This window comes from Pectinophora gossypiella, chromosome 28, assembly GCF_024362695.1.
Source record: "Pectinophora gossypiella chromosome 28, ilPecGoss1.1, whole genome shotgun sequence".
In the NCBI taxonomy this organism is placed as follows: Eukaryota; Metazoa; Arthropoda; class Insecta; order Lepidoptera; family Gelechiidae; genus Pectinophora; species Pectinophora gossypiella.
In genome coordinates, this window is record NC_065431.1 from 431,709 (window position 1) to 453,101 (window position 21,393).

General features: G+C 38.3%; 1 protein-coding gene across 3 annotated transcripts in view; it reads left to right on the top strand.

The window, feature by feature from the left end:
* The first annotated feature begins 354 nt into the window (after positions 1 to 354).
* The window catches only part of LOC126379127 (uncharacterized), a 41,490-nt gene continuing 20,451 nt past the window's right edge, over positions 355 to 21,393 (top strand). For 2 of the 3 annotated variants that reach the window (XM_050027754.1, XM_050027756.1), the window contains exons 1-3: positions 355 to 579; positions 4,338 to 5,089; positions 7,837 to 8,847. In XM_050027754.1, the coding sequence (XP_049883711.1) occupies positions 4,472 to 5,089; positions 7,837 to 8,847 (1,629 nt within the window). In that variant the 5' untranslated portion in view covers positions 355 to 579; positions 4,338 to 4,471. Of the gene's footprint in view, positions 580 to 781; positions 900 to 4,337; positions 5,090 to 7,836; positions 8,848 to 21,393 lie in introns of those variants that run through there. The other variant, XM_050027755.1, reaches the window with a different exon arrangement.

The following is a 21,393-nucleotide window of genomic DNA, read 5'->3' on the forward strand; positions in this document are numbered from 1 at the left end:
ACTATTAATTCATTATTTAAAAATTAAATTAGATTTTAATTTTGTGTAAAATAAAATTTTACCAAACAAATAACGAATTTCCCATTTGTCGTTGACAGACAGCTGACTGGCGATGACTCATCCGTGTCAATAAAAAAAAGTAAAACGCAAGAACGAGACGGAATAGTTTAATTTAATTTTTAAGACGGCAACACTTATTGGCGAAAGTGTTCTAAACACTAATTGGCTTAATGAGCTGTATGAGAATATCATAAGAGTTGAATTCGCTTGACATTTCCGAAACGATAAGACATTTATTCGCTTGAGAAGGAAGTGGCATAAAAATAGGATTGCCAACAATTTCAGTGACGTCACACTAAAAAGACTTGGTTCGAGCCAGCTAAAATTACATTCTCAAGAAAACAGTTTTTGCCGATAACGCTCCATTTTCATCTATTATTTGACGAAAGTGTAGACGAAAAGTTTATTCGACGCGTGTGCTTTGATTTAAATACGTAATTAACTGACCGTGTCGAGTGTACGGATTAGAAAATATTGTTGAAGTTACAGTGCGTATTGCGGGCATTTTTTTGATTTTCCGTAAGTATAACGTGTTTTTCCGCTAGTAACCGTGTTCGAGCGATCGATTTATTAAATATCAGACGCACTCCACGTGATTGTTAGTGAGGAAAAATTCAATTAGTATCTCAAATCGCATTATATAGCTGAATGTGTGTGTCATACTTAACCATCTTTTGAGTCTAAAAATAATGTTCGGTGTATATTTTTGGACGTGTATTTCGTGATTTTGCGAATGTTCGACCGGCTGTGTCGTGTGAAAGTGATAATAGTGTGTGCACCGCCTCGAAAATGCCTTTAAAAATACGTGCCCTTGAATACGGATTATAATTTCTTTTGAGGTGTCAAATTACATATTTATATCCATAAATACTACGTAAACTAGCCCTATAAGTATCCAATTACGTATTGAAGTTGCTATTGTGATGATATTTCAATAATATTACCATGGAAATGGCGAAAAAATTAAGTTTGTTGGATCAATCATTTAGTGACCTTGAAGCCATATGCCTACTAAATACGTAAAAATTCCACCATTACAAAGCACCACGAAAATATACAGTCATTCCAAAAAAGTTGACGTACTTTACGCCCTTATTACCCCACTTTATGGTATATTTTTGCATGCAAACATATTTTTAATTTGCCTCTGGCAATAATCTGAAAAATCATATAAGAATCTCATTAAATTCTTTCTTTTTGTTTACAAATTCCACATCAAGAGTTAGTTATGAATATCTTATCATGTTATTCAAAACAAACAAATGTTATAGAAAATACAATAACTGATTCTTTATAGGTTAATCTCCTTTTGACCACCCTCATAATTCAAAAACTATTTCACATAAACATGTCAAATTTGGCTCATACGGTCACGAGCATTAATATGTATACACTTTGGTACCATGTCACATTAACTTTTGACAAATTGAACTGTAAGTCTCACTAAATGTCAAATATGTTAGTGCGACAGAGTCCTAAAGTGGGTACATTATATTGCTCATGACTGTACATATATTGAGATTTGCGAGAGACATACATACATAAACTCATGCATTTTTCCAACTAGAGTAAGTCTTCTCTCGTGTGGGTTGTGAGGTAGATTACCATACTCGTCAACCCTGGTGTCAGGGTTACTATTGAGCCGCCAAAGGCCAATGACATGACTCATGTAATGACTACGTACTTACATCAGTAAGTAGTAACCGGGACCAATGGCTTATCGTGCCTTCCGAGGCACAGATTGTCTTACTTGCGGACAATCTGGTGATCAGCCTATAATGTCCTAACCAGACTAGGGATTACAGAGTGATTTTTGTGATATTCCCCTACCGGGATTCGAACCCGGGACCTCCGGATCATGGTTAAAGTATAATGCTTAGTCAGAAAGAGGCAACAGATATATTACTTGAACCACATTTATTTAAATAGAGTTAACATAAGAAGAACATCCTATATGAGTCCCACTCTGGGAGCAAATAAACGTTCAGCTGCTTGTCTTCCCGGGCATGTCGTAAAAACCGACAGAGGGCTTGTGTCCTCTAACATGATGGACTAATGTTATGGGCGATAGGCTGACCCCTTATCACCATAAGGTTCATCATATCCAGCTTACATCGTATCAACAGTGGCTGCAAGTTGTCTTTGATTACTTGTGGCTCTGCCCACCCCATTAGGGATTACGGGCGTGAGTATGTATGTATGAGTCCCACTGCTGGGCACAGGTTTTCTCTTAATCAACTGGAGGGGGTATGGAGCTTGGGGGTATGGAGGGGGTTGGTATTCCACCTCACAACCCATACGATAGAAGTCTTATTTTTGTTGTTCACTGGAGTACAGTGTGCATGCTGTGACTACTTGTAATGAGAGAATTTCCAATCGACGTTCCCCGAACACACGACAGATGGCGTTGTTCAGTTTTAACTTGATAGGTAGATACATACATGGGGTACATACATAAACAGCCTATATACGTCCCGCTGCTGGGCACAGGCCTCCCCTCAATCAACCGGAGGGGATATGGAGCATACTCCACCACGCTGCTCTACTGCGGGTTGGTGGAGGTGTTTTTACGGCTAATAGCCGGGACCAACGGCTTAACGTGCCTTCCGAAGCACGGAATCATCTTGCTTTTTCGGACAATCAGGTGATTCAAGCCTGAAAAGTCCTTACCAAAGAAAGGACAGTCTCACAAAGTGGTTTCGACAATGTCCCCATCGGGAATCGAACCCGGACCTCCAGATCGAGAGCCTGACTGGGGTACATAACTATTCAGAAATGTAATGTAATGGCAGAACCATATAATAAAACTAATCATTGCTTGATATTTGGATCACGTTATGTATAGAATTATGTTGCTACACTACCTATATTGCTTCTCTTTATTTTTGATCAGAATAGTAATGGGTGGAAGATGTAATTGTGCCTGGGTGTAATAAACAGGGTCGTCATTTATACCCAAAACAAAGATTAAAAAAAGTATATCTGTTATCCATGAAATTAAAAGTTTATACGTAGAAAAAACATAACAACGCCATCTATCGTGTTTTTTAGGGAATGCCGATTGGAAAGTAAGTACCTCATTGAGCTAGCTCTTAACCTTTTTTTTTATTTGTAACTTAGCATGCGCGGAGTGTAGCTTGTAAGTTGCCCAAAATAAATAAAATAAAAAAAAATGTCCAATGGCCCCGATTCCTGCAGTAACATAAACTGCCTATAGTATACGTCCCACTGCTGGGCACAGGCCTCCCCTCAATCAACCGGAGGGGGTATGGAGCATACTCCACCACGCTGCTCCACTTACTGGATTCCTGCAGACATCTCGTAATTTTACTTTAAGTTATACCCGTCATTTTCTTATCCGCCGAAAAGGAAAGGGACGGATAATTGACAGCTCTTAATTTTAGGAAGAATGAGTAAATAAATGAATAACCCGGGCGAACCAAAAAAGTATCTCGCTGGTATGCAAACCGTTTGAGGTGTGCTGTCAACATAATTCTGGCGGGCTATTGGCCAATGTAAAATTTTTAGACGGTTGTTTTAGAATTGTGCTTAAAATTGACGTGTGTTCATTTTATGCTTGTCGATTCCCCGTCCCTTTCCTTTTCGGCGGATAAGGAAATGGCAGATACTATAACCTAAAATAAAATTAGATGGTGTTTACAGGAATTAGCACCATTGTCTTTCTGAAATTCATGTTACCTAAATAATATTTTTACGTAAGCATTTGATAGGTATGTTGAACAACGTAACTATCTAAGATATGACATAAAAATCATATGTTGATTGATAAGATTAGCACATTCCTATGACGTCATGAAGTTTAATAGGTATTTCCATAAGGCAACGACCTAGAAACGTGTCGAATAATCTAGAAAGCCTGGCGCGATGTCTACAAGGCTGTATTACATAGAAAAGTGTATTGAAACACCTGGAAGACATTGCTATAGGACAATAAAGCCGCCAATTGTGCTGTGATCTTTCTAAAGTATGTTTGAAATGTTTGTGAAGTGGTGACCTTAGAAATGGTTCAGTACGATCTACTCTGAACCGGCGTGCGTGTATGAATCGATTGATGAATGTGGAGGAAGCAAGAGAAGTGTGTCAGGATCGGAGCAAATGGAATTCCATAGTCTCATGCTTGTCGATTACCCGTCCCTTTCCTTTTCGGCGGATAAGAAAATGACAGATATAACTTTAAATAAAATTAGATGGTATTTACAAGGATTAGCACCAATGTCTTCCATAGCAGTTGTTCGAATAACCTTTTTTTGTTGCAGCCCGCCAAAAATGCGAACCAACGGGCACACGACGAGATTGAAGCGCGATTAGCCCGAGATATCTAAGCCCAGTTAGTCTAAGCATGAATAAGGAATAGATTTAGCCAAAACTAAGCTAAGCTAAGCGAGTCACAATGCCTGTAGTCTCACCTTCGCGGTACAACTCCACCTCAACCAGCCTTTCGGGGTCATATCGCTCCACACTTTCCTCGTCCTCCAGCTTGGACAAGCCTTACTACAGATCCAGTAGTGGTACCTATGTGACCTCAACTTTAAGAAGCTCGTATGGCGACCGAACGACTGAATACCGCTCCAGGTTCTCAGACGTCGACGGCAAGAGGGAAAGGAAGACCTCCCTGGTGGAATATTCGAGATCGTCACGGGCTCCAAGTGTGGCTGACTCCGATAGCGGCATCTGCACAAGATACAGATCGGACAGGAGTGAAAGCCGGTCGAGGGATATCTCGACGACGCGCAGCGAAAGCAGTAAGACAAGTGATCCGCCAAGGAACCCCAAGAGAAATGTCATCAGCTCAGCGTCTTTGGCTATGTCAACAGCTGAGTTGTACAACAAGTATTCGCCGGCGAATTACGTGCCTTTGACCCAGAGGATACAGCAGCAAGCGAACCAGAATAGCTATGGAGAGATTTCCAGGTCGAAGTCCATCTCGAACGATATTGGAAGACCACCAGCGTCTGATGCTTCGAGGCTCCGGAAAGCGAGGAACTCGACAGCGGCGACTATCGTTGAGGTAATTATGAGTTTTTTTTTTAAATATTTATTTAATGAACAGTATTTGTATACTACACGGTTAGTGTTTCTGCGAAATGTAACTGATTTTTCACCTAATATTGTTTATGTGTGTTGACAATAATTAGACAGCTTTCAAGGTAGCGTGCAGAGTAAATTCAACTTTAATTAGCAAGGTTTTATAACTACAAGTATGAAGTATCTAGAAAGGTTGTCGCTTGGTGAACCTTCGCTATTATTACTATTACGTAACAAATTCCGGAATATATACACATAGAAAACTTAGAGCCAAGGTTGGAAGACATATTTTACAGAGATAACTCCACATTTTGTTTCATTTTGTGTAGGTTCAATAATGTAGCTGTTATAATGTTGTGGTAGATTTGTAATATCTGTGAAGAGCCCTCAGCACTCCCCATTTGGCCGGCCAAGTAGTTATGCCAGAAGTCACGTCAGAAAAGGGTAGTTTTTTTTTAAATACTAACTGTTATGTAAACGATATTGAGATCCACGTGATCTCGACAATGTCCCCATCTTACCAAACAAAGGACACAAAGTGATTTCGACAATGCAATGTCTCCATCGGGAATCGAACCCGGACCTCCGGATCGTGAGCTTAACGCTCTAACCACTAGACCACAGAGGCTGTTACTCGTACGTAAGGATGAGCGATAAAATAACTCTGTATTCATACAGGGATTGCATTACTGAGCGAATCGCATTCATTGAAAACTGGGTATTCATCCTTATTATATTTCTATTGTTAAAATGTGTGTGGATTGATTATTTCACCACTCGCAGACTGTATTAAAAGAAACGCTGATTGTTTTGCCACTTCGTATATAATTCGGATTTAGTAGATAATTACAAAGGTTACAAACACGTCCGACAATAAGAGAAGTTCGATGAATACAAAATTAATTTAAAAATAGTAAAGAATTAATATTTTTTTTAACCTTTTTTTTTTAAAAGGTATTTTTATTTTTAACACCTATTATAAACCAGTTTCGGGATCAGCAGCACTTGTCGCCCATTTGTTCGGCCAAGTAATGAATGCATTCAATCGCATTTGCCTTTACATTTGCATTTCAAATCGAATCATTTATTTCAGACTAAAAATCATCCATATGTAGGTATTTTGTTAGTCGATAATGGCTAATGAGAATCTTGCAGACTATTGCACCTATTTTTTTTTTCTGTAGCCTAATTGATGTCCCACTGCTGGGCAAAGGCCTCCCCCTTCTCTTTCCAACGACGACCTTGTAGAGGCCAGTTAGATGTTATTTAGGACCACTTTTTCCAGACGTATATATAACACCAAAAAAGAAACAGTTCTTATTTAGAACATAGATAGGTGTAGTATAACTCAATACGATAACCATATCGCCATCTATGCAAACGTAAATTAAAAAAAGTAATAAGGTCATATGTTTCGTTTACTGTTTAAATATCAATCATAAATTACATTATTATTTTTTTCTACTCCTCTACTTTAATCTGGCATTTAAATAACCAAAAAGTCTAATATAAGTACATACATAATTAAACTCTTTGAAAAAGTGTACGCTCTATGGCCTATAAAAGCATTGTTTACAAAGTGTAACTGTACTATACTGTCGCCAAAAAAGCATTGTTGTTGTTTTTTTTTTTTTTGACCTGGAAACTGGTGGCACCTTTACTTTGTTTGGTGCCATAGATATACTATAAAAAAAAGTATACATTTGCCGCCATTTTCCCGCGCGTTGGAAAATAAATTGGAAAATTTTTGTGTTTCGTTTCAAAACACTAAAAAGTATAAAATAAAAAGGAAAAATGACGTCGTCGTAGAAAAAGTATTGTATGTAACGTTGTATAACTAGGTCAAAAAATGCTCGTGGCGTCTCTTATTGCGATGTTGGCCAAGGCTCACATCGCAACTCACGCCACTCGCATTTTTTGACCCTTCTTATACAACTGTTGCATAAAATACTATTATTATATTAACATTCGATTAAAATACATTACATTGAAATAAATAAATTTAAAATTACAATTGTAATTCACAACAAATTACAATTAAGTCACATTATATGAAATTATATAACATTTTAAATAGTCATCGTTTATTACAATATTTCTAAAAAATAATATTAATATAATTAACAATAAAATTGACCATAATGTGGTCAACATTTCGCAGGCACACAACCGTATTGTGCGTGTGTGTGTGTATGTTCATTAACAAGCACAGTCATATCACCTCATAGAATGGCAGACAGTCTTTATGCGAAACGAAATAATTATCAAGCGAACGAGTGTCATTTCGCAGAAAGATTTTTCGATTTCACACAAACACAAAGTGTTTCTACAGAAAGTTACTTTAAAAATAGATTAGGAATTTAATAGGTATATTTTTTGGTTATAAAAATGTTTAAAAACAATTTCCCAATGATTTTAGCTTTGCACACTAGTGATAATATTGCTAATTGACATTTACTACAATATCAAATAGCGATATTGCTTTTTCAAATTAATTGCTTTTATTTGACCCCAATTTGCCAGACCAAAATGTAAATTAAATTCTGCGAAATGATACAACCACTTTCCTAAATCTTTTTACCGTTTAATTCTACCGCTAAAGACAGTTTGCCTTTCAACAGCAATTAGTAACTCTAGTTACCACGATCGTGCTGGCATGACTTGAACTAACACACACTCATGCGCATACCATTGTAAAAAAACAACATAAGTGTTTTTTGGCAACACCAGAGGCCAGAGCGACGCTATAAGGACTCCCCGTCGCCGGGCCTCAAACGGGTGACCAACGGCGTGAAAGACACCAACGGGAACGAAGTACCGTCTGTCTCGGAAATCCGCAAAAGATTCGACCACAAGATGGCGGTGACCAAGCTCCCAGCTAACGAGTCGAAATACGGAAGGTCTTCCGTTGAACAGTATTTGAATCACCTGAAAAATTGCGAGAACGGTACTGTAGGTTACACCAAGGTTGTTCAAGACGACAAACCCGTGCCCATACACTTACCTCACGAAAAAAATGGGTTCAACAAATGGGATTCTTCCTCCAGTCGATCGAATTCGAACTCAGATCTTTCTATCAGCAAAACGATATCCGAACCAGTATCCCTGGCCAAGCCTTCTGCCGAGAAAAACAACTCTATGTCCACTTCTTTAACATCAAAATTGCCAGACAGACTTGCCAGCATTAAAAACCAGCTCGACCCAAACAATCCTATAGGCAAGATTCTAGAAAAATCCACTGTGATCCAAGTTGAGAACGGAGAAGATAAAAAAGCTGACAAAGTTAAAGGAATCAAAAACGATATAGAGAAACAGGTTAAAACACCAAAACACACGTCTAACTTTGCCTCTTACATCCAGATCTCTCAGCCAATCGCATCTGGGTCACCAAAGAGCTCAAAACAAGTTGAACTCAACAACGTACTAAACGAAGAACTGTCCAAGAATGATGTGAAACCAAAATCAAAGGTCAATCTTAAGTACATGGACTCAGAAGACGATAGTTTAGTCCTCGATAATGACGTTGAATCTCCAAGCGGCACTGGGTTCGAAAACAAGACCTTCGAACATGAGAACTTCTTGAAGAAGAGAACAGAAAGGGAACAAGGGAAAGAAGATGAAGGCGTGAAGTCTATGGAGACGAGCACAGAATCCACGTTCAGCGGAGAAGACTCGAGTCCTGACACTCCGTCTTCTAGAAGGAAGGTGTTGGATGCAAAGGATGTTGAAGACATCAAAGCGGTAAGTGGAAACCGCTTTTTTTAAGCGAAAATTTGTTCGAACGGTTCGAATTTGAGGCCTTTTATGGTTAGTATTTTGAAAAACAAACTATTATTTTCAATGTAGTATCATATTATCAGAGAATACTTAATACAAAATGTTTTGGTGAACAAAAATTCGGAAGTGTTAGAATTTTTCAACCGACTTTGGATAGTTCTTCCAACATCGGAAGTTATTACCGTTAACGCAAAAATATCCTAGAATCGGTTGTATGTGCTATACTTTTGCGATGGAAAATTCCACTTGAAATTAACTCAGAATAATGAGCTGAATCATCGCCTTCAATATTGAGGAGGAACAAATACTGAGGGGGGTGATTCAGACCATGATTCTGAGTTGATATCAAGTGGATTTTTTCCTGTCAGAAAATTAATGATTTTTTTTTAAATTATTTTAGTTCTATACTTTTGCAACGGAAAATTCTACTTGATATCGACTCGGAATCATGGTCTGAACCATCCCTCGGTTTTCGTTACGATGTCACTAACACCCTGTATAATTGAAGAATACAATTTAAAAAAAAATGAAAGTAAGTGTTCTCTGGTGATTTTACATTGAAAAAACGATTTTTGATTTATTTTTTTATCTAATAATTACAACTATAAGTTACCATACACGCGCATGCCTTAGGCGGTAACTTTTAACTTTTTTTTAATTTTATTTTTTTCTTTTGATTTTTTATGGCCTTTCGAACGAGTTTTCGCTTCGTACCAGCACATCAGTATCTTACGCCAACACACACTTTCGTCTTGTGATTTCGTTTAAGCGTTGTGTAGTTTGATTTTTTTTCTAGCATACGAAAAAAATGGAAGACATTTTTTTAACTGAACATGGTTTAGAATGATGTATATCTCTCGTCTGTTTTGGTATTAGGCTGTATACGGTTAGTGTGAAAGGGACATGTCTTGCCTCTCTTTCGTACTAGGCGCTGAACGATATCTCCGTCCTGCTGTCTAATTCTAATAATGTATAGTTTGACAGTTTGAGGAGCTCGGTGGCGCAGCGGTAAACGCGCTCGGTCTGCGATTGTTGAAGTTAAGCAACTTTCGCAAAGGCCGGTCATAGGATGGGTGACCACAAACAAAAAAGTTTTCATCTCGAGCTCCTCCGTGCTTCGGAAAGCACGTTAAGCCGTTGGTCCCGGCTGCATTAGCAGTCGTTAATAACCACCAATCCGCACTGGGCCCGCGTGATGGTTTAAGGCCCGATCTCCCTATCCATCCGTAGGGAAGGCCCGTGCCCCAGCAGTGGGGACATTAATGGGCTGATGATCATGTTGATAGTTTGACAGCTCTAAAAGTAGTGCCGTCCTTCACTTACGCTGAGTGCAAGAAAGAGATGGAGGTAGTTTTCCAACTGTCAACCATTTAATGTCGGTCTGCCAGATTCGTTGGAAAATAATCCTTCTTTAAGGTTTAGGGTTGCTATTATTGATTGTTTCTTTTGGTTGTCTCGATAGAGCACTCGAGCACTTAAATGGCAACATTGGTGGCAATAGCGCTTTGTGATTGGACAGTTGTGATCGATGTTGCCATGTGTTTGTAAAACTTTTCCTTCTATTTTTTTATTCGTTTATCGCAACAAAAAAATAAGCTCTCATTTTTTTTTGTGGCTACTCATTACAATATCCTGATTTTGATTAGGTTTGCTGTTCGTTAACACTGTTTATCATAGATTAAAAAAATCTAAAAGAAAAAAAATACAAATCTTACTCTTACTAATATTATAAATGAGAAAGTTTGTGAGTATGGGTGTTTGGATGTTTGTTAGTCTTTCACGCAAAAACTACTGAATGGATTTTAATGAAACTTTACATAAACGAAGCTTATACATCAGAAAAACACACAGGCTGTAACAATTTTAAAAAAATCGGAAATTCTTACCGCGGAAACCGAAATTTACGCGGACGAAATCGCGGGCGGCCGCTTGTCAAAAATAAAATAAAAAAAAATAATTCGGAAAACGCGTGACTTGTACATCGTGTCACGGGTTTGAATCCTAGTTCTGGCTCTAAACCACACTTTATTCTATTGCTTTTTTATGTCGTTTTGACTAGTGTTTGGATGTTCTAACGAAAGGCCAGCGGGCTTAGCACCGTAAGCGCAGGACTCTATCTCGCCTCGACATACGTCACCCGTCACTCTCTCACAGTACTGCACAGAAAGAGACAGATGATCTCTGTCGAGGCGACAAAGAGTCGCGTGCTTACGGTGCTAAGCCCACAGGTAAATGGAACAGGCTTGTTTCCAACTAGTCAAATCAGTTACTTTAAAACGTCAAGACACTATGGAATTTGTATGAAAAAGCACACTGTGACGTCATAGAAAAACGTGACAAAATGTCGCAGTTATGATTACATTTTTCTTTATTAAAATATATAAATAAGTCACTCAAATAGAAAACAAGTAAACGTATTTGTCACCTTTAGATCTGTCTTTATTTAGTAATCAGAATTTCATAATTTATCTCTAAAGTAGGAAATTACCCAATTCCGTAGTCTGCCCACCCCAATGGGAAATAATAAATGGGAAATGCGTGTTGTTATGTACGTGTGTTCGCATTATCATCTTCAATTTAAGAGCCACGCTCTTGTCGGTGTAGCATGATTGCTACTTTTTAGGGAAAAATAGGGTAGTGGTTTCCCTCTTGCCTTCCGCAGTACTCTGTCTGACGCAAGTGGGATGGCGCCCAGAGTAGTCTATTACAAAGCCGGACTAGGACTCCTGTCCACCGCCTCTGAATAGTACTGACAGTTACTTTTGCCCTCTGTCAGGTTCCAGGTCTGTTTTTATTTAGTAATCAGAATTTCATAATTTCTTTAATTCTTTGACCTGCGAAATTACCCAATTCCGTAGTCTGCCTACCCCAACGGGAAATAGGCGTGAAGTTATGCACGTGTGTATTCTATGGCTCGACTAAAAGTTCAACCGCCTGAGTGTATTAAAAGAACGGTCGTTGCCATTTGTATTGAGGTCGCCTGCGCAGGTGTCTACACATTATTTTACCACTAATAACAATTGCTAATATCCGCCGCGAGCCGTGGTAGCTCAGTCGAAAAGACGCTTGACCCTCACTCGGAAGTGACTGAATTTCCAAGTAACGACCTCTGTGGTCCAGTGGTTGAGCGTTGAGCTCACGATCCGGAGGTCCCGGGTTCGATTCCCGGTGGGGACATATCACAAAAATCACTTTGTGATCCCTAATTTGGTTAGGACATTACTGGCTGATCACCAGATTGTCCGAAAGTAATATGATTAAAAATAACAGTATCTTTGGCTGTTATAAAAACAGTGTGTTTGGCTGTTAAAAAACAGTGTGTTTGGTTATTACAGATGTGGTGTAAAAGATGATATAGTGACTAAGATTGAGAAGGGAATATTAAGTTGGTTTGGACACGTAGAGCGGATGAAGGATAATAGAATTGCGAAAGCGAAAGTTGATGGAAGACCTAGAAGGACTTACATTGACCAAATTGGAGATGTCCTTAGAAAAGGTTCAGTACGATCTACTCTGAATGTGGAGGAAGCAAGAGAAGTATGTCAGGATCGAAGCAAATGGGACTCCATAGTCTCAGCTTACCCCGGTGGGAAATAGGCGTGAGTTTATGTATGTATGTAGAGAAACATCTCCGGCTTTGAGGGCAAAATGTCCGGCCTTAGCCTTATATAACTTCTTATATCGTGTGGGTTGTGAGGTGGAATACCAGCCTCATCAACCCTGGTGTCAGGGTTATTATTGAGCCGCCGACCCCTGACGTGACTCATGTAACGACAACGCACTTACATTAGTAAGTAGTAACCGGACCAACGGCTTAACGTGCTTCCGAAGCACGGATCATCTTTTGGACAATCAGGTGATCAGCCTGTAATGTCCTAACCAAACTAGGGATCACAGAGTGATTTTTGTGATACTCCGGGGCCTCCGGATCGTGAGCCCAACGCTCAACCACTGGATGACGGAGCCTTATATAACGCCTTTGCATTTCAGGGGTTGGCAACCCTATAACCGACAGAGGGATTGTGTCCTCTAACATGATGGACTAATGTTATGGGCGATAGGCTGATCCCTTATCACCATAAGGTTCATCATATCCAGCTTACGACATCGTATCAACAGTGGCTGCAAGTTGTCTTTGATTACTTGTGGCTCTGCCCACCCCATTAGGGATTACGGGCGTGAGTTTATGTATGCATGTATGTATGTATGTCAACCCTATACATGAATGGTGGACGAAACTCCGACCAAACCAGAGCTACTTTTGGCGGTTAATCAACATCTACCTACTCAAAATGGAAGCTTCGAGATTGAATGGAAAGTAAAATTAGAGAGCATTAATTTTGAAAATATCCCAAAGTCATTATTTGAAAATAAATTGTGAATCATTCGTTTCGTTTGCATAGTACGTCGTAGGTCAAAACATCATCATCACTAATTTAAGAGGCAAGCTCTTGTCCGTGTAGGATTCTCCATGCTAATTTTTAAGGAGAAATAGGGCAGTGATCATACACCACTATACAGGGTACAGTCATGAGCAATATAACGTACCTACTTTAGGACTCTGTCGCACTAACATATTTGACATTTAGTGAGACTTACAGTTCAATTTGTCAAAAAAGTTAATGTGACATGGTACCAAAGTGTATACATATTAATGCTCGTGACCGTACTAGTGACATCGTAACAAATACTGAGGGGGATGATTCAGTTGATTATTCTCAGTTAATATCAATTTAAAAAAACTAAAAAAGACACGATTTTGCGACGGAAAATTCCATTTGATATTAACCCAGAATCATGGTCTGAATCATCCCCCTGAGTATTCGTTACGATGTCACTAACACCTTGTAGATGTAAAGCCGGTTTAAACCATTTAAACCAATACGTTTAAAACCGAAATCAACCATTGTTTTCGGTTTAAAACTGCTGCTGATGATGACTATGTTTTTCTTAATTATATCTACATTTTCTTGATTTTACCTAGGTAGGGATATAACGGAGTAACTATAAACAGTGTAAAGAATTTTTGAATGTGTAATTATACTGTAACCGGAGAGGAAATATGATTGGCCACCTGATACGACACGATTCATTTATAACAAACATTATAGAAGGAAAAATTGAAGGGAAGAGAGGAAGGGGTAGACCTAGGATAACATTTATGAAACAAATAAAAGAGAAGGTGCAGGTCGTGTCGTATCGGGAGGTGAAGGTTTTGGCGGGAAGAAGAGAGGAATGGCGGTTACTCCACCGACAAGAGCGCAGCTCTTAAATAGAGAGAGAGAGAGAGAATTATACTGTTATTGACAATAATATACTAAGCGTGTATAGTTCTAGTTGGTTGTTGGGTTGGCGAAAGTTCTTACGATGACCAAATTGGAGATGTCCTTAGAAAAGGTTTAGTACGATCTACTCTGAACAGGCGTGCGTGTATGAAGCGATTGATGAATGTGGAGGAAGCAAGAGAAGTGTGTCAGGATCGAAGCAAATGGAATTCTATAGTCTCTGCTTACCCCGGTGGGAAATAGGCGTGAGTTTATGTATGTATGTATAGTTCTAGTTGGTCCGTCGTAGGTACTTTCTATTGATATTCTATAAACTAATTAAAACGAAACATGACGTCAGGTGACCAAAAATTGCCCATAATGAAGTTTTAAAACACAGTTCTTTTATTATTGTAGGCGAATTTTCAACAGTTTAAAACGTTTTAAATCGGTTGTTTTACATCTATAAACACCACTAACAAACTAACGTATTCTAAAAAAAAAAACTAAACGCATACTAAAAGATTTAGGTCATTTTACTCCTAAACACTTAGATGACATTATGCCAACTCGCCAGTATAGAAACTCCATGCTATAAATACTCTGGCGAAATGTTCTTAAAATAAAATAACTCTGGGAAGCACTAGCCGAACGGACAGTTTTATTAGCCACGTGCGAAAAAAAAGTAAAAAGCGCGCGGCCGTTTTGCGAAAAACGCGGGAATTTTGAGGTTATTAAGTGCATTTTGAGGTTATGTCGCAGTGAGTCCGGTTTTAGAGTGTTTCTCGGTCTTGATAATTGCATTGGCGTACGTACGAAGGGAGGGGGTGAATACTTTGCTCTGCAGGCCTATTTTGCTAGTTGTCACTTTGTTTTTAATCACTTAGACGCTGGCAGATATGATTGTAAGATTAAGCGACTTATTACCATAAACTAAAGACGATTCCCGACGCGAAAAATAGTTTACTATCTATATTGTGTTGTCGTTGATTTTTGACAGATCTGTTTTCGCCTGGACCTGTAATTTTTTTTTTTTAATGGCAATGGGTCGCTTAATCTTACAGCCATAATTATGTCAGTGTCGATGTGGTCGGAAATCAAACTGAAAAGAAAACTACTAATAATTCCGCGGCCAAGTGATTTGATATTTCGAAAAAGAAACGGTTTTCACTAGAACTTATGTTTAATCGTAAAGATTCGTGGTCGATTCAAAGAAACAGATTTTTTCACATTCTGAAATGGATTCTCAAAACTTTTCATTGATATTTTTACATAACAATTGTGTCAAGGGCGAAATGAGAACTGTTCGCTGCGATTTCTCCCTGTAGTAAACATAGTAACCGCACGTTATGACGATTTTGACGTTTATATGTCCACGTAACATAACGTCAAAGGGAGATTACTTGAAAATAAATGATAGATCATTCGTTTCGTTTGCATTGTACGTCGTAAGGTAAAACATACAGAAATAACAAATATTATACAAATATTATTGAAGGGAAGAGAGGAAGGGGTAGACCTAGGAGAACAAACATTTATGAAACAAATAAAAGAGAAGGTGCAGGTCGTGTCGTATCGGGAGGTGAAGGTTTTGGCGGGAAGAAGAGAGGAATGGCGATTACTCCACCGACAAGAGCGCAGCTCTTAAATAGAGAGAGAGAGATAGAAATAACACGGGATATTTTGAATATCTTTACTCCTTATATTTTAATTAGTTTTAACAAAATCCTCTAACCCGACCGATAAATAAATAAATAAATAAATAAATAATCCCACCATGCACTCGCCTTTCTTACTTTTTAAAACTGCCTTACGTCCCATTCATTAACCATCCTCCATTAATACCATAAACAATCAAATTCCCATTCTTTATCCTTCCATAGTATTCTCACTTTCCTACATATATACCGGATAGTCAGAGATACATCCATCGCTAGATGAACTAAGTACCCACACCTCACCGAGCTTTCTGTTAGACCAACGTGATAGGTGAGCCGTCTATAATGGTCGAGACAACTATGTTAGTGAAAACTGACTCTAAAAAAAGCTTTCTTTTAAAGAGTTCACATACATACTTAAAATCTCCTTACATTTTTATCGAAAAACGTTAAAATAAAATCTCTTTTAACAAAATAATATAATGTCAAATAGAGTTTAAGAAAAAAAACTCGTTGGCTATCAAACTGGCCACAACATGTCAACGCATCTTTTCAAAAACTGAATACTGAACGTCATAGTTTTTTTCGATGTAGTTTATCCGGTTTCGATAGTAATATAATATTTGTGCATTTTTGAACAGCAAATATTTCTAGTGACAAGCTTTTTTTGTGTTTTGTGAGCGAAATAGCGCGATCGAACGGTTTTGGTAATTTTCTCCGCGGTGTCTTTATATATTTGCACTTTTTCCGCCAAAAAATTCTGTTTTTATTTTAAAAAAATGTAGCTTATGTTAAGGCAGAATCTAAGCTTTGTAACAGTGAAAGAATTTCCGAAATACGTTTGCTAGTTTCGGAGATATTGAAAAAAAAACGTTTTTTATGTCAACTTTGATTAATGGAATTCTAAAAGTGAGGTTAGGTTAGGGATTTGGGAATGGCTTAAGGCGTCTTATGGCGGAATTTTTAAGATTCTCTTAGTAAATACACTTTGTAATACCTAGTTTGGTTAGGATATTGCAGACTGGAAACGCCGTTTCGAATCTACACGAGCTCATTCCACCATCCCTTTTTTACCTTCGGACTTCCAGACGTACGGGTGGGTTCCATCCCTATTTGGTGGATATCCCAACTATTCGCACAAAGCGCTTCGCATCGTCCTTCATTGCACTGCTAGGGAGTGGAATTCTCTGCCGTCTTCTGTATTTCCGAATGCATATAACCCGGGTGCTTTCAAGGCCAGAGTGAACAGGCACCTTCTGGGCGAGCTCCATCTTAGGCCTCGTCAATGCCTTCGGGCAAGTCTGGGGCCAAGAGCAAACCCATCAAAGGTAAAAAAAAAACCCGGTACCGGTTTTGCACCAATGAGTTGTTTTGTCTCGACCATTATAGACGGCGATACGGCTCACCTATCACGTTGGTCTAACAGAAAGCTCGGTGAGGTGTGGGTACTTAATTCATCTTGCGATGGATGTACCTCTGATAAGCTGAATTGAGAATGTAGTCATACACGCAAGTGTATGATACAATATTATGCAAGTCGATGTCTGTTGACAGGGTGTGAAGCATGCGTTTAGTGACCATGTGGGTGACAGGGACCTCGCACTATAGTGATGTATTCAGACTAATTGACTATTGGCTACAGTCTATTTTTTTAATAGTTTTAATTTTATTTACGGCTAATAGCCGGGACCAACGGCTTAACGTGCCCTCCGAAGCACGGAATCAACTTACTTCTTCGGACAATCAGGTGATTCAAGCCTGAAAAGTCCTTACAAAACAAAGGACAGTCTGTGCCCAGCAGTGGGACGTATATAGGCTTTTATATACCAAAACTTAAACACTAAACACGAAATGACATCAATAATTAACAAAAAATGATGCTATTTACTGCACTCGTCAAAATGCCCGCCTCTGACTAATCCGGGCGCGAAGGTGCCCATTACACTAGCCGCATTTCCTCGCTGTACAGCAATGGACAACCTTTGCGCCAAGAACAATCCGGCACGGGGGTCATCTCCACTCTCTTAAACGACGTCCGATTTCCGCTATAATTTTTTTAGCATCGCTACCCCAACAGTTTAATTAGTTAAAATTAAAAAAATAAACATAACTGGGCACAGGCCTCACCACATTGCTCCACTCAGGTTGGTGGACCGACTTCAAAATCTTTCTAATAAAAAAAATAAAATATACGGTCGAATTGAAAACCTCCTCCTTTTTTGAAGTCGGTTTCTTACCGACTTCAAAAAAGGAGGAGGTTTTTTGTAGAATACAATGTTTGGATCTAAGTTCACGTGAATCATTTATGATCCGAACATGAATTCAAAACCAAATTCCGAAATTATTGGTTTAGACCCGTGCTGGGCTTCGAACCTGGGACCTCACAGTGAGAGTCAAGCGTTCTTCCAACTAGGCCACCATGGCTCTGCTCTTTATTCCAAGTTCATCAGACAAATTAAATAAATAGTAAATTACTCTTCCCACTCTTAAATTGAGTCAAAAGCCAAATTAGTTTACAATTTAATCGAATATAATCGATAAAACAAATCGATTCTCGACATCTCTAGCAAATGTCTATACGTACACTTTATCTATCCGAATATCGCTTACTGATTGTGAAAGGGTATAGCGAGGTAAGGAAGACGAAATGGCCCCCATGGCCCATGACGGAATTATCATTTGTACTGGTATTGGCACTCTAAAAGAATACGAAATGTAAGGTCGTTGACCCCTGACCTTGACCTGTCTTTGAGATATTCGAGAAAGTTCGTACGCGCGCCGAGTTTTTTCAAAATTTTTTTTCCGAAAAACTATAAAAGCTAGAAGGATGGGACCAATTGCGTATAATTAGGGATACTTTGAAAAATATTCTGTATTTTTTTCAGAGTTCTGGTGAAATGACAACTGTGCAAAATAATTAAACAAAATATAAATATATTTTTTTAGTACTGTTCTATTATGTTTACCGCGCCAAAAAAAATATATAATACTCTTTGATTTATATACTTACACCACACAAAAACTGATCAAAATCAAAGAGGCGCTTCTTGAGTAATTATGAATTTACTTAGTGTGCGTACGGCTGGTAGGAACTAATTAAAGAGGTCGTTTTTAGATTAATTATTATAATTACATGTTAAACAGAATTTTAATCATCATCATCACTATTTTCATTTATTACAACATTGATTGCATCATTTGAAAATATTTTCGACAGAATTTCAGCAGGACGTAAAATGCGAGATAGATATCTCGCATGAGCTAAGTAATATAATTATTACACTTGCGGCAATGAAAATCGACTTGCGAAAATCGTATTTTGGGCAAAAGAAAACCCATTTATGCAAACCGTTTACAATTTGTACTACGAACTAGAGTTTTAAGTTTAGCATCCTGTAGCACTTTCTTCATAATAGTGGCATCATTTTCCGTACCATAAATTGGCCCAGCAAAATCAACTATAAACCCGTTCGTAGTACAGATTGTAAACAGTTTGCATAAATGGGTTTTCTTTTGCCCAAAATACGATTTTCGCAAGTCGATTTTCATATATCGCAAGTGTAATAATTATATTATTTAGCTCATGCGAGATATCTATCTCGCATTTTACGTCCTGCTGAAATTCTGTCGAAAATATTTTCAAATGATGCAATCAATGTTGTAATAAATGAAAATAGTGATGATGATGATTAAAATTCTGTTTAACATGTAATTATAATAATTAATCTAAAAACGACCTCTTTAATTAGTTCCTACCAGCCGTACGCACACTAAGTAAATTCATAATTACTCAAGAAGCGCCTCTTTGATTTTGATCAGTTTTTGTGTGGTGTAAGTATATAAATCAAAGAGTATTATATATTTTTTTTGGCGCGGTAAACATAATAGAACAGTACTAAAAAAATATATTTATATTTTGTTTAATTATTTTGCACAGTTGTCATTTCACCAGAACTCTGAAAAAAATACAGAATATTTTTCAAAGTATCCCTAATTATACGCAATTGGTCCCATCCTTCTAGCTTTTATAGTTTTTCGGAAAAAAAATTTTGAAAAAACTCGGCGCGCGTACGAACTTTCTCGAATATCTCAAAGACAGGTCAAGGTCAGGGGTCAACGACCTTACATTTCGTATTCTTTTAGAGTGCCAATACCAATACAAATGATAATTCCGTCATGGGCCATGGGGGCCATTTCGTCTTCCTTACCTCGCTATACCCTTGGCAGTGCTTTTTGGCTATACACCTCTCCCTGGCGCCTGAGCAGTCTCCTATGTGCGCTCGCGCCTATATCTTAATTATAACGCCATTTGTTTTGCGAAAAAAAGTAGAAAACCCCGCGCGAAATGGCCGCACGGCCCGGTATAACCTAAAACAATTCCGCCATCTTTGGATCCTTACGCCTTCCCGCCAAAAATGTGTAAAATACTTTTATTTTTTTAGAAATGGCCCCGATTCTTTACGATTGACAGCAATAGACAAGTTTTGGTGATAAATATTTAGTGACAGTGCAAGTGGAATTTTGGATGTTTGAACGGCCTTGGGCTGCAGTGGTAGACTATATTTAGTTGCCTTGCTAAATGGTGATCAAGTGAAGTAAGATTCAGTGATAGTGAAATGTGAATTCACGCGGTCAACTTTTGTGTCGTCTCCAAGAACAGAAATAGTGTTAAATGAACAAATAAATAAGACTTGTTTTCAATCCGAATTTGCTCCGAACTCATCTGTAACTCTTAACACGTATCCGTGTATGTTTAACGTTCCGAGAATCTAAACTCAACCTTACTGTCCTGAACAAACTTAAACTGTTTTGAACGAAAAAATCTTTACATTTGAAACATTCCTTTTAAACTAATCCAGCTTTTACTGCAATCGTCGTTTCCAAAAAAAGTCCATCGAATCTTCAAATTTTTCGCTCAATCAAACATCTACTATCCAGTCCTCAACATTTCTTTGGAACAAATCTGAACTTAAATCCGAAACCCAAGCCTAAAGCGTCAATTTCTCACACCTTTCCACCTTAACCGTCCACTTAATTATCTGAATCTCCAAAAAATCGTGAAGAAAATTCCGTCAAAGAAAATCACTAACGCAAATTCCCATTTTACATTCGCCTAATTCGCCAATTCGTGTGAGAGCCAGGAGCCTGAAGGAGTTAGGGGAGGTGCTTCGCGCGGAGACCCGTGACCTGTTGTATGCTGACGTATCTCGAATTGGTGATATTTGTAGCATGCGTCACAACGGGTTTGCTCGCAGCCCTTGGTAGGGGTAAGTCTTTCATGGTCTTCATCATCATTATTATTTCTACGAGTATCATCATCATATTTTCCCAAGCCAGTTACGATTGTGACTCCTTCGTTTCCTTATTGTGACATCTACGATGAGACCTTTTAGAAGAATCATATCTTGGTGTGATTTACTTCAACAGAACCTCCTTTTCTTTCGATTAATTTCAATCCGGGTAAGAATTAAGGCCATGGATACCTACAGGTATCATGCGCAACGTAAAACAAATTGTCACGGTCATTTTAACGATTCTGACGATATAATTATGTCATTTTGTCGATTAATGCTAATATGTGAACCCAA